The sequence below is a fragment of the Zootoca vivipara genome, chromosome 12 (assembly GCF_963506605.1).
Source record: "Zootoca vivipara chromosome 12, rZooViv1.1, whole genome shotgun sequence".
In the NCBI taxonomy this organism is placed as follows: domain Eukaryota; kingdom Metazoa; phylum Chordata; class Lepidosauria; order Squamata; family Lacertidae; genus Zootoca; species Zootoca vivipara.
The window spans coordinates 47,956,019-47,969,453 of NC_083287.1; the positions used below are offsets into that span (position 1 = coordinate 47,956,019).

At 44.4% G+C, this 13,435-nt stretch overlaps 1 protein-coding gene across 2 annotated transcripts in view; it reads right to left on the bottom strand.

Annotated features, from left to right (window-relative positions):
- Positions 1 to 312: 312 nt before the first annotated feature.
- DPP6 (dipeptidyl peptidase like 6) overlaps positions 313 to 13,435 on the bottom strand; it is a 508,150-nt gene continuing 495,027 nt past the window's right edge. For both annotated transcript variants that reach the window (XM_060280914.1, XM_035129463.2), the window contains exons 20-26: positions 8,404 to 8,598; positions 8,048 to 8,102; positions 7,104 to 7,215; positions 6,024 to 6,082; positions 5,273 to 5,345; positions 5,057 to 5,130; positions 313 to 2,999 (exon numbers count right to left, since the gene is read on the bottom strand). In XM_060280914.1, the coding sequence (XP_060136897.1) occupies positions 2,853 to 2,999; positions 5,057 to 5,130; positions 5,273 to 5,345; positions 6,024 to 6,082; positions 7,104 to 7,215; positions 8,048 to 8,102; positions 8,404 to 8,598 (715 nt within the window). In that variant the 3' untranslated portion in view covers positions 313 to 2,852. The remainder of the gene's footprint in view (positions 3,000 to 5,056; positions 5,131 to 5,272; positions 5,346 to 6,023; positions 6,083 to 7,103; positions 7,216 to 8,047; positions 8,103 to 8,403; positions 8,599 to 13,435) is intronic.

A 13,435-nucleotide genomic window follows, 5' to 3' on the forward strand; every position in this document is an offset into this window, starting at 1 on the left:
TCCACATGGAGCTGCTGGGTGACCTTGGTCTAGTCACACTTCTCTGAAGTCTCTCAGCCTCACTCACCTCACAGAGTGTTTGTTGTGGGGGAGGAAGGGAAGTGGAGATTGTTAGCCGCTTTGAGACTCCTTAAGGGGAGTGAAAGGCAGGATATCAAGTCCAAACTCCTCCTCCTCCTCCTCCTTCCACTTTTGGCTTGCAGGGAAAATATTGAGGCGTATAGCACAGTGCAGATGGTCAAGGTTGGTTTCAGTGCCTTCTACGAACAGCCACGTATTATTGAACAAAAAGAGCACAGCAACCTGGTGGTAAAATAATGCTTTATTTTATGGATGAACAAACACTACTATGGCACACCTGGGCTTTCCCTCTACAAAAGGTTACGAACAGAGCAGTCAGTGAGCTCCTCTGTTCAAATTCAGTTCAGGCATACCAGCCACAAAAAGATTATTGAAACCTGGACATCTGTAGCATTCACGTGGTCTATTTGGAATTTGGCCGGAGGAAGCAGCATTATTCTGCAATCCCTGTTCATGTGAATTCTGATGAACGATAAATTATGAGAGAGAGAAAGGAAGGAAGGAAGGAAGGAAGGAAGGAAAGAGAAATGTCCTCACTCCCCACTGGAATTATCTCCCATGATGATCTAATTACTACCAACAGCCAACAGACTGAACCTAAAAGGAAACAGAGGAAAAACGAGGAACGCTGCGAAAGTGATCTGCATCGCACTGCTGTCTGGGATGGGCATTTTACCAACAGCCACAATGTAAAAATGTAGAAATTGGCATTGACATTCAAGCTGTCCAAACAATAATAATAATAATAATAATAATAATAATAATAATAATAAAGGATCACACAATTGCTATAGTTCGAATGAATACCTCTAAGGGGTCTTAATAAGCAAACAAGTGTTATTGCATGCATGCTGAACACAAGACGTAATAATACTGGATTGCAGCAGGGCCACAGGGAGGGAGACTCGACAAATCAAAGACTTACATTCCTGTTATATACAACAAAATGAACTATACAGTATTCATACTAGCTGTACATTTGGTCAGAATAATTTACATTAGCCAAAACAGACAAAGGAAGAAGAAAAGGTGTGAGGGGGTTCAAAATGGTTTGAAATATTTTTGTCTCTCCCAGGACTCTAGTGAGCAGGGTTGGGGGCGTGGGAATAGGAGGGATCTGTAGAGAGGAAGAGGGTTGTGTTTAGAAGCCAATGAGGAAAACAGAAATGCAAACTTGCAATCTCAAAACCTAGGTTTCATCATCACAAGAGATAAGACAAAAGAATAAAGGGAAAAAAAGAAGCACTTTTGTTAGCACTGATTAAAATGCATACGTTATTGTGATGGTAATATCTGCAGATTTAGGACGATTACACAGGTTGGAGCTGTGGAAGAGTTAGGAGAGAAGAAATTGCCGCACAACTGAGTAGGCAACCTATGCTTTGATCTAGCCAGGCAGCTGCAGGAAATCTTAGCCTCTAAACATTGTCAAGATCTGACCTTTTAGGTCAGGGGTTGGCAACTGGGGGTCGTTTAACTTGCCCCCGAGCCGCCCCCAAACCAAGCCGCCCACTCGGCAAGTCCCCACACACTGCACTAAACCAGCGTTGTGTGGGGGCTTGCTTTCGCGGTGCCGAAAATTGCATCTGCACAGACGCTGAAAATTGTGGGCCCACGCCCGATCCAGCCCACAAAGGGATCTCTGCTGGAGTGAACTGGCCCAGGCAAGGTAAACCTTGCTGACCCCTGCTCTAGGTCCCAAAGGGATGCCCCACATTTGCTCCGCCCATTCTCCACAACAATGAGGACCAGAAGCTTGCTGTTTTGCATGACAGCTGCAGTTATTGACCTTGCATTGGTAGGCCTTTAAACTATGTCGCGTGACAGCTGTCAGGCAAATTTCATTGCCCCCCCTGCCCCATTACGACTTCAGGTTGTTGGACAGATTACTTAAAAGCCTGTTTCATGTTAACAAGACCCATAAAGCTAAGTTGTAATCAGTGCATTAAAGAAATCTCCAGGACGTGCTCCTGCATGTTTTAGGAAGAAAGGGGACCCTACACCATGTAGTCTACTGTATTTAAGCAATTTCTCCCCTTACCCAGAATACATTGCGGAGCTAAAGGATTAGTACAAGGTCAAAGGAAAAGGAAGTGGCAGATAAATGCTATATACAGAAAGACCTATACAGTGCATGAACTTTAATTAAAAGTTAGTGTGACTACAGCAGGGCTTGCTACAAAGGAAACCTCTGCTCAGAGGAGCAGTTCTGTAGCAACGATCAATTCCCCGAAATGCAGAGGACAATGGGCAAACAACACATAAATTGGTACCTTGGAAAAATAATTGTGCTATAATCTTTATTCCATGGTTGGTAGTCTTATCTGAGACAATGAGGCGCTAACTAAGGGAACCCTAACACAGACGGATGGTGAGTTTTTCATTCCTACCGCTTGAATACTTCCAATGCAAAGGGGTTTGTTTAATAGTCATCTTGGGGGAATCTCCTTCTAAGTCCAGTTTCCTGATTTGAGCATCTTACTCCAGAAGTCACTTTGTGGCAAGAGAAGAGAAGATTCTTTCTTTTCTTTTCCTCATTTTGAACAGCAGTTTCTGCTGAGTTCCTCATGCTTAAATGTTCTCCCGTTCAGGAAAGCGTCATGATCTAGTACAACAAGCAGGCGGGCTGCTTCTCCTTTTCAGTTTTTGTTAAATACATGCTCATGTAATGCTTCTTTCTCCGGGGGGGAAACAGAGAGATTCAGTTGCATATTATTATTATTATTATTTATTATAAACTGCCTTGTGCTCATGAGCACAAGCCTGAAGGGTTAATCCTCATCCTCTTCCTCTTTCGTTGAAACTACGGGGGGTTTGTCCTGGGGTATGAAACACTCTGCGAAGAAATTGACCACAGACTTGTACAGGTGCTGCTCCAGGGCTGGGTTGTTGAAGTAATGACCTTCATCGGGGTATATCTGAAAAGAAAGGAAGGCCGCCATGAGCAGGTGGACAGGTAAAGATGCGCCACAGCTGGAGTTGAAATCCATCTTGAGAAACATCAAAGCTCATCCTCTCAAATCCAGAGCAGCCTTGCTATTCCCTGGGCTAAACGCAGAGGTGGTGAGGGAATATCTCTAGAGGCATTTGACCCTTAAATGATGTGAAGAAAGCGGCAATGATTCATTGGGCAAGAGATGTGGGACATAATATAGAAATGTCTTCATGGGAGAAGTTGTGGAAGAGTAACCTAAGATTTACTGCTTGTAACACTTTAAGAGAAAACTATATGAAGATTATTTATAGACCGCATTTAACACCAAAAAAGTTAGCCAAAATGTACACAACTAAGTCAAGTATGTGCTAGAAGTGTAAAAGCATAGAAGGAACTTTTTTTCCCCATATGTGGTGGTCTTGTAAAAAAAAAAAGCCAAGGGCTATTGGGAAATGATATATAATGTGATTAAAAAGATCTTCAAGTTGATGATTCCCAAGAAATCTGAAGCTTTTCTTTTAGGAATTATAGATAACGATGTACCCAAAGAGTTGGTTAACATTTTAATGTATATAACAACAGCAGCACAAATACTGCATGACCAAAGATGGAAAGGAGGAGAGGTTCCAACAAAGGAAGAATGGCTTTTGATAATTATGGAGTATGTGGAACTGGCAAGATGAACAGTGAATATTAGAGACCAAAATGATGAAAAATTCACTGAGAATGGAAGCCTTTTATTGAGTATCTAAAGAACTACTATAGTGAGATGAAAATGCAAGCAGGGTTTGAAATATGAGCAACAGCATTAATTATTAAGATAAATAGGTTAAAATTGATGTATTGAATAGTGTAAGTGAAATATGCAACATTCAATGGTAAATATGGAAACCATGGAAGGGGAGGACAAGAAGTCAATGCATAAAGTAATTTATAGCCTTATTTACAAAGAAGGAAAGAAAGAAAGAGAAAGAAAGAAAGAGAGAGAGAGAGAAAGAAAGAAAGAAAGAAAGAAAGAAAGATGAAATAATTGGCAACTGGACAGCCACCTCTTTGTCTCAGCTTCCTTTGGCCTAACTGAGCACCTGTAGCAGGAAGGCAAATAAAGTTTAGACGAGGACTTACCTTTGGGTCTGGCTAAAGGGAAACTGCTGGTGGGAGGGGCTGCTCCCAGTGGGAGAGTGTGTTTTCCCACCAGGCACAGGAGTGGGGCTGGCTGGTTAATGACCCTGTTTGCGACCATTCCTATGAGGGATAAAGGCCCTCTCCTGTGGGGCAAGCCCTGTTGTCTTTCTTCCAGGGATTCTGGGACTGGAAAAATACTCTATGTTGGGGCTCTATACCTGCTGATGCCACTGCTGCTTCCCATTTTTCTGGACCCAACAGTGGTCTTTTGGGGCTGGGGAAGTGGGAAGCAGAGGGGGGCATCAATGAGAGGACCACAGAGGTCTTTTTTAATACAGTGGTACCTCGGTTTACAAACACAATTGGTTCCGGAAGTCTGTACTTAACCTGAAGCGAACTTTCCCATTGAAAGTAATGGAAAGTGGATTAATCCGTTCCAGACGGGTCCGCGGAGTACTTAAACTGAAAGTACTGAAACCGAAGCGTACTTAAACCGAGGTATGACTGTACATTGAACGTTCACAAAAACCTCCACCCTTTTTGAGTCTTATTATGGGATGCTTGTGCACCCCTAACAGCTATCTCTTATGGCTTGCTCCTCCCCCTTTTGCTACTTCATTGGTATAGCTGTGGAGTTGTTTTGAGCTGTTTTGAGGCTTTAAAGCTGCATCCTTCAATAGGCAAACCACAGAACAGAACATGCCTATTGATCCTCCTCCTTATAGCAACCAGTTTCTATGGCATGTTTGCAATGTGGGGTTATCAATCTCCAGCAGCCACTAAGACCCATGATTGTGTGGTCAAAAAGTACACCCACTGCAATTTCATTATAAAGCACTGCACTGACTATGCAAAGTTGCCTGTGCAGATAATGTGTATTAATGAAAAGAACGTGAACACATAACAATACTTTACCTGCAAGCTGTAATTAGCCTTTGCCCTAATTAGGTGTGTGATGAGGTCAGCGGTGTGCTGGAAGTGGATTTTCTCTGTAAAATCAGATTAGGATCATTAAGTGCAAGAATAATTTAAAAAACTGAATAATAATAATAATAATAATAATAATAATAACAACAATTTTTTAAACATGCAAAATGTGCTGCTAACAGATTGTGTTCGCAGAAGCCTTACCATCAGCAGTTGCATGAATGATCAAAAACTTCTGATCTTTCATGGACATCGCTTTATGTGCCAGTTTAGTAGTCTGAGATTAAAACAGAGGTGAGGTTCAGCATTTTATGTCCTTGCACTAATAGTTCTTTAAGAACTTCACTGAGCATGAAAATTAACCAGTGGACTTAACAACAGAGGCAGCACCTGCTGGGCTTTGGAACTGTCTTCCTATTGACATGCGACAGGCATCCTCCCTCAGCTGTTTTAGACGCCTGCTAAAAACTGTTATTGTTTCTGCAAGCCTACCCAGACCTAGAATTTGGACTCATAAAGGCCCTCAGGAGAGGCAGCGCCACTCTCCAACCAAATTCACTTGGCACTATTTTAGTTTATGTTCTGTGACTGCTTGCATTTTAAGGAAAGGCAATGCAGATGTTTTATACTGCCCTAGTACCCTTTTAATTGTTTAATGGCTTCACCGTTTTTGAGATCCTGTATTATCCAACGCTAAAATTTTTGGAAGCCATCCAGCGATTTATTTATTTTGCTGCTTTGGAAAGCAAGATTTAACCCCCCTAAACGGATGAGCACACCTATGATAACACATGAAACACACACAGTCTCTGCCACCAGCGGATTCTCCTGTGATCCAAATTATGTGCCCGCAAGCAGCACCGAGAGGGCAGGGCTAAAAATCAAAGCTGTGTGTTTTTGCATTTGTGCTAAAAATAGAGGCTCCTTCTGCCAGCTCCGTTATCCATGCCATTACCTCATATGCTTTATTGTCAATCCCTTGTAATCCCAAGTATCTTTCTGAAAAGGCCGAAGCTGAAACAAACAAAGGGAAATCAGTGAGGCATTACCATGCTCAGACCAATATTTCAAACAGCAAAAAAATAAAACCAACTGTGCTTTGTTTCGCCTGGATTCTTCTATGAGGTGCTTGCAAGCTTTTTAATTTTGGAGGATTTTTTTTTCATCCAGGCAAATAAAGATTTTAAAACAAAGATACCATTCTATCCTTTTGGGCATGTCGCTGGCCAAAGCTCAAAGGAATTATCTGTCCCAGACACCATTCAGGTGCTGAGATTATAACTGGAGTTTGTCCCCACTGAGAAGACAGCCTTCTTAATTGTGGGCTCCTGATCAGGGAGGCTTGCCTGGACGACTTATTTATTTTTCTGAGGCCTTCAACTTTATTGCTGCTAACGGTAGTTTTATCTGCTGTCTTAATCCTTATACTGTTTTGCTGATGCCTACGCTTATGGATGCAAGCAACATCGAGAATATTTGTATGGAAGGGTGCCATCCAAACCCAATGCGGTGTAGCAGTTCAGGTGCCAGAATAGGACCTAGGAGACCCAGGTTCAAATCTCCCCGCCCTCAGCTATGAAGCTCACTTAGATTCTCAAAGCCCATGAGCACTTGCACAGTGCGATTGCTGAGCCAATGAACACATGTCCCTGCGTCTGTCAGTAAAGGTAAAGGTACCCCCGACCATTCGGTCCAGTTGCAGACAACTCTGGGGTTGTGGCACTCATCTTGCTCTATAGGCCGAGGAGCCGGCATTTGTCCGCAGACAGCTTCCGGGTCATGTGGCCAGCAGGACTAAGCTGCTACTGGCAAACCAGAGCAGCACACGGAAACACCATTTACCTTCCCGCTGTACCTATTTATCTACTTGCACTTTGACATGCTTTCCAACTGCTAGGTTGGCAGGAGCAGGGACTGAGCAATGGGAGCTCACCCTGCCATGGGGATTCGAACCGCCGACCTTCTGATCAGCAAGCCCTAGGCTCTGTTGTTTAGACCACAGCGCCACCCGCATCCCACATCTGTCAGTATTTACCATATAATCTGAAGTCTGTCAGTGGGGAAAGAGCAGCGCCACAGGAGAAGACGGGGTCCTTATTCTCTTCTCCAGAAAGGAGGATATAAGAGCTCAAATAGCCTCCATAATCCTGAGAGGAAAAGGGAAGAAACAAGAAGATGAGAGCTGGAATGTAAAAACAATCCTTCTCAGATGCCTGCATATTTATATTATATCCATATCACAATGCTGCCCATATTTTAATAGCTTGGGAAATGGAAATCCATCAGGGAGAAGCTTCCAAATAAGTGGGAGATGCAAATAAAAGGCTCTTCTGTGGTATGCTCTATGTATTAAGATATGCTGCTTATTCACGGGGGGCGGGGGACCTTAACCCTTCAGGTGCCATTGGACCACAATGCCTATCATCCCTAACCATTGGCCATGCTGGCTGGAGCAGATGAGAGTTGGGAGTCCAACAGCCTCTGGAGGGCCACAGTCATTTTTGTTGTTTGCTTGCTTGAAATTACATCTAGAGGTTTAATGTTTTAGGGATTTAAAGTTTTTTTTGTGTGTGTGCATTTTACTGACTATCAATGTGGCACCCCCTTTGAAATGTACACCAGCAAACCTCATGTAGGTTTGAATCAATTCCACTTACAATTGAACAGGCCTCGAGAGAGGGGGGGGGGAAATGAATATTATCCAGGAATTAATGTGCAAAAATAAAGGTGAGAGGGCAAGGGAAAGCAAAGCCTTCACAACACAGTATTTTCTCCCAAATACTTGGCATCCTTCTCTTGCAAGGCAGGATTTACAAGAAAACACAGATTGATGACTTGATTAAAAACCCAAGGCTCTCTCCCTCTCAAGCAACGTGCCACTGTTAAAAAGACCACAATAATAAACCACAGGCATGCTCACTTAATCAAGATGCAGATCTAAACTCTTAAGCTGAAGGTGAAGGCTGAAAAGGCACTCACCTTTCCAAACACACCGACCCTCGACTTATCGATATATGTGTTTTGCAGCATTGTGCTGAAAAAAAGAAAGAAAGAAAAGCAGGACAATTAGATTATCTTAAAGTAAGAAGGTGCCTTGAATATTGCAGCCAGGATGCATTAACAGCAGCACAGGCAGAATTCCAAGTTGATATGCAGAAGCATCATCTGCCAAAAGGCAGAGGCTATGCTTGCTGTCCTGAGCAGACACCATGTTCTTTTGCAGCACCACCACATTTAAAAAACCAGAACAGTACAAATCATTGAAAAGCAACAACAGCAATTTCCAGGATGCAGTTACAAACAAAACAAATCCCCCAAAGGATTCTTTCATTCACCAGACAGCTTCCGTCTGGTCCTTTTCCTCGAAAACACCCAACCGCCTCTTCACGTCGTGGAGCAGCTTGGTCCCTTGGAAACCACTTCCACGCCCATCAAACTTCATCACAATGGCGCCATGCGAGCTGACCATAACGCTTTCCCAGTTCACCTCAAACTTTTCCGTCACGCTCTGTGTGCCTGGAGTCCCGTCGCTATAAAACAGAAACAAAGCAAGTGGTATTTCGTTATGATGCACAGTGACAACGAATGGTTTAGGGAAGCAACAGGAAAGGAAGGAACCACAGCTCAGGGTTTACATCAAGTGCTTTAAAAGCAGAAGGCTCCAGCTGCAACCTCTGGGGTCTCCAGTTCAAAGAGTCAAGGCAGCAGGCGATGGGAGAGACATCTGCTTGGGAGCCACTGCCAGTCAGAACAGATCAGCCTTTCTCAACCTGGGTCTCCCAGATGTTAGACTACCATTCCCATCATCCGTGAATGGCTAGGGCTGATGGGAGTGGTAGTCCAACAACATCTGGGAAACCAAGTCTGAGAAAGGCTGCAGCAGATCCACTTAGTACCCTCCATCAGCGCGGCCAGTGGTCCAGGATTTTGGAAGCTGCAGTCCAAACATCTGGAGGGTAACAGGCCGAGGAAGGCTGGAGTAGAAACTATGGAGGCAGATGGACAAATAGTCTGATGTAGGGGTGGGTGAATCTGTCAATTTCAGGCTCTCATTTTTTTCCAACCCTAAATTCATTTCTCCAAGTTTTTATATCAGCTTGCAATTATTCTTTTTAAAAAAGTCCTCATGAAAATTGACCAGCACCTTAGTGCATTTCCCCCTCCTAATATGCATGTCTATATGCAATTTTGTCAAATATGCACATTTTTGCAGTGCAATCTTCTCCCGTATAATGCATTTTCATATACTGCTTTCACTAATACTACATGGGCATTACCCCACAACATGCATTTTTGTACACAAAATGTTTCCACAAAATGCAGCTGGAGGGGCTGCATTTCAGAATTTGGAGAATTGTGAATTTTTGAAGGATGGTTGTGTTTCAGTTCTTGCTCTGTTTTGGAAAATGCAAATTGGGCAATATTCACCTTTGAACAGAACTTCTCCACTCCTGATGGTCTGACCTGCTTCCATTGCTCCTTCCTCAGTGCAAGTGAATGCAAAACCCCAATTTCTCACATTTCTGGCTAACAGCTGAAACAGTGGATTGCACATTCATAAAACCTGCATATGCTCCCCTTACCTGGAGCTCATGAATCTCCTTGTACAAGGCCAGCAGCATGTTTTTGTGGGCCAGCAGGCAACAAGGTGTCTCCTTTCACACATACTGTGAGCCTCCACCCTGCCTCCCCCACCCCCAAATACAAGTCCTGTCCAGGTTTCATTCTGCTGGGGAATGTGGGAGATTGTCCCAGAGGCCCCATAATGACAGCTGCACCTTGCATTTTATGCTGCTTTCAGACACCCCTACTATAGGAAATCGGTAGGAGACAGCAGCATTGGCTGGATAGCTCAGTTGGTTAGGGCATGGTGCTGATAATGCAGAGGTTGCAGTTTCAATCCCCACATGGGACAGCTGTGTATTCCTGCCTTGCAGGAGGTTTGACGAGATGATCCTCAGGGTCCTTTCCAACTCCATGATCTCCAGGCCAACTCTATGATCTTCCAACTCTATGATCTGCTTGGTCATGGGTCTCAATGGATACCTCAGCATGTTGCTGACTAGTCCTGGAACTACCACTCTGGCTGAGATGCAAAAGCCCCTCCTCCAGAGGTGACACACAAGCACAAGAAGTCGTGGGCTTCCTGTTGCCCTACTTGTTTAATGGCTGAAAGTAACGGAGCTTATTTTTTCTTTCTTTTTCAGGGTTGCAGCCAAACAGATAAGTTAACAGCAATGTGAAGTGTGATATATCACAATGCATTTTCCTTGCCAAGCCAAGACGTCAGATTTTCTTTTCTTTGGGCAACAGCACATTTAACTTCTCGTGGCAGCAGCCTATCCACTTCAGAATTCAAAAGGCGATGGTGGGTCTTTGGCAAAGCAGTGTGAACGCAGCAGCAATTTCATTTCATCTTGAAATAAATTATTTTCATATCACCTTTCGCCACGAGACAAAAAAGGTCGTCAACTAGGTGTGTGACTGCCACTTACAACAACTCCTCAAAATTAAAAAAATAAATAAATTCTATCTACATTAGGCCAGGCCTGCATGTTCTCACAGTGCACCAACTGCAACTTCCTCCCCCCCCCCAAAAAAACCCTAAACCTAAAAAACCTAAAAAAGTTTAGGCCCCACTTCTGAAAATGCCCAGGTTGTTAGCTTTGTAGACATGCTGGGGAATGTGCTGGGGAAAGAATTTGGTGGGAATGGTGCCACACTATAAGAGGAAGAACAGCAGTCTAGCCCCCAGTGGAAGAAGCACCCAGAACAGAATCTGAAAATGTATTAGGGGGCAGGAGGAGGCCCACTCTTGAAATTTCCTGGGCTCAGTCTAGCTAGGGCAGCAACAGCAAACCTGTTGCATTGTTGAATTACAACTCCCTTCACCATCCTTGACCACTCACCATGATGGCTAGGACTGATGGGAATTAATTAAGAGGGCTGCCAGTTCCCTGAGCCTAACTTAGGGCTTTAAAAGTTAAATTAGCACAATGAATTGAACTCAGAAGCTCAGTTGGTAGAGCATGAGACTCTTAATCTTAGGGTCATGGGTTTGAGCCCCACACTGGGGAAAAAGATTCCTGCATTGCAAAGGGTTGGGCCCTTCCAACTCTATAATTTTATGGTGCTATGTATCTCAAATGTATCTTCCACCAGGAAAATTCTGCAGGAAAGGATGCAGATGTTTGCTGGATTAGTTTGCTGGATTAGGCAGCACTTAGTGATACAGGAAAATCCTTTCCAGGTTGGTTGGATGCTATGAGTGGGTTTCTCTCCCCCCCCCACCCAATCTTTCCTCATTTGCATTTATTCAACACACAGCCCAGCAGTGCATCCTCATTCTGAGGCAGTCTAATCAAGTGTCGTTAGCTTGATGAGTACCAATCTTCCTCAAGCACTTGTATAATGAAGCACATTTCCCCAGAGATAATTTTTGACGTGGGACGGCAGGCTTCATGACAGAGCTTTTGTCCTCCCTTCAAGCCCGCTTCGGGGTGACATTTTGGAACACACGGGCAATGTCATGCCCTCTTTTCGCTTGCAAAGGAAAAAATAATTGTTTGACTATATTTATTTACTTTTCATCCTGCCAGCTCCACAATGGCTCAAGGTCACATTCCAGGAAGGATTATGTGAGACCAGCCAGGAAAGTATTCAGACTCTGACCAGGACCGTACATGCGGGAGAATTAGGCTGCCATAGAATGAAGTGTGTTACTCGTTTGTTGATGGCTAGCCCACTTTCGAAGGCTCCTTCACATTCGTAACAGCACCTCCCTACAAATGGAAAGCAAGGACTGAAAAAGGAGAATATGTTCTATCCCAGCCCGCAGCTGCTCTGGTTTTCTATCTGCTGGGGAGTTTTTTAACATTGGTGAGCATTTAATAATGTGACTCTTCACCCCAACTTTATATGCTGCATTTGCCTAAGTTCTGATGAATGGGAAGATCGTGCTTTCGTGCCACTGCTGTTTTTAATTAGCAAATATTTTTCAAGACCCAGCCAGCATGAGCAGACTCAGCCCTGCCAATGAGGCAGTTGCTTCAGGTGGTGAATTTGTTTTTAAGGCTGGGAGAGAGAGATACATCTCGTCTATCATAAATGAATGGGAGTTGAATAAGAGCAATGGCGTTTGGTTGGAAAATTCCCACTGGGTTGTGTTGTATATCTGCGGTGATGCTTTTTGGAGAATATATATATTTGGCTTAAATTAACCAGAAGATCCAGTAAACTTCTCTGTCTGCCACTGTCTGCCCTGACTCACATAGGGAGGGACCACAGTGCACTGGCAGGAAGGGGTGGAGGAGAAATTCTATCCAGTTTGCATTGAGAGGCAAACTGTCCAAATCCTCGCTTTCGGAAAGAAACAAACTGAAAAGCAGCCACCCTTCAAAATCCCAACTTTTCTGAATTTTGCAAATGCAGTCTTCCAGCCAAGCAGCATGCAGAAAAATGCATCCACTAGGGCAAAGCATGCAGATATAAATGTATATTTTGTTGTTGTTGTTGTTGTTGTTGTTTAGTCGTGTCTGACTTTTCGTGACCCCATGGACCAGAGCACGCCAGGCACTCCTGTCTTCCACTGCCTCCCGCAGTTTGGTCAGACTCATGTTCGTAGCTTCGAGAACACTGTCCAACCATCTCGTCCTCTGTTGTCCCCTTCTCCTAGTGCCCTCCATCTTTCCCAATGTATATTTTAGGGGAAGCAATATTCCACAATGTATAGTGTTGGCCGAAATTGCTTGCAAAAATGTGAACATTTTCCACGCAGAAGGCCCCAGGTTCAGTTGCTGGCATCTCTAGCTAGAAGGATCAGCCAGCAGGCAATTGGGGGGCGGGGGGAAGAGAAGAGTCCTCCTCTTGCCTGGGAGGCTGGAGGGCTACTATTGGTCAGAGTAGACAATACTGGGCCAGATGGGGAAACTGTCTGGAAGGCAGGAAGATGGAGTGGTTGCCCTATGCTGAGTCAGGCCATTGGTGCACCCTGTGTCTGGCTGGCAGGGCAGAACACAGAGATGCCCACGGGAGGCGGAACAGGAGCCGATGGCAGGTAGAGTCAACTAACTCTTCTTTTTTCCTGCTTCCTGCTACATTCTATAAGGGCAACACTGAGATAAGGATGGGGAGGAAGCTGACAGGCAGTGCTACGCTCTGGACTGGCTGCAAGTAGGCAGATAGGAGCTCGTTGAAAACAGAGGTTGGTGCGCAGTGCCCCTTTCATCCTGGTGGGGCAGCCTGCAGTCTAGCTCAGCATTGCCTACAGCGACTGGAAGAGGCTCTCCAGGGATTCAGACAGGGGAACGTTCTCAGCTCCACCTGCGATTGAACCTGGGACCTGTTCTGCGTGCAGAACAGATGCTC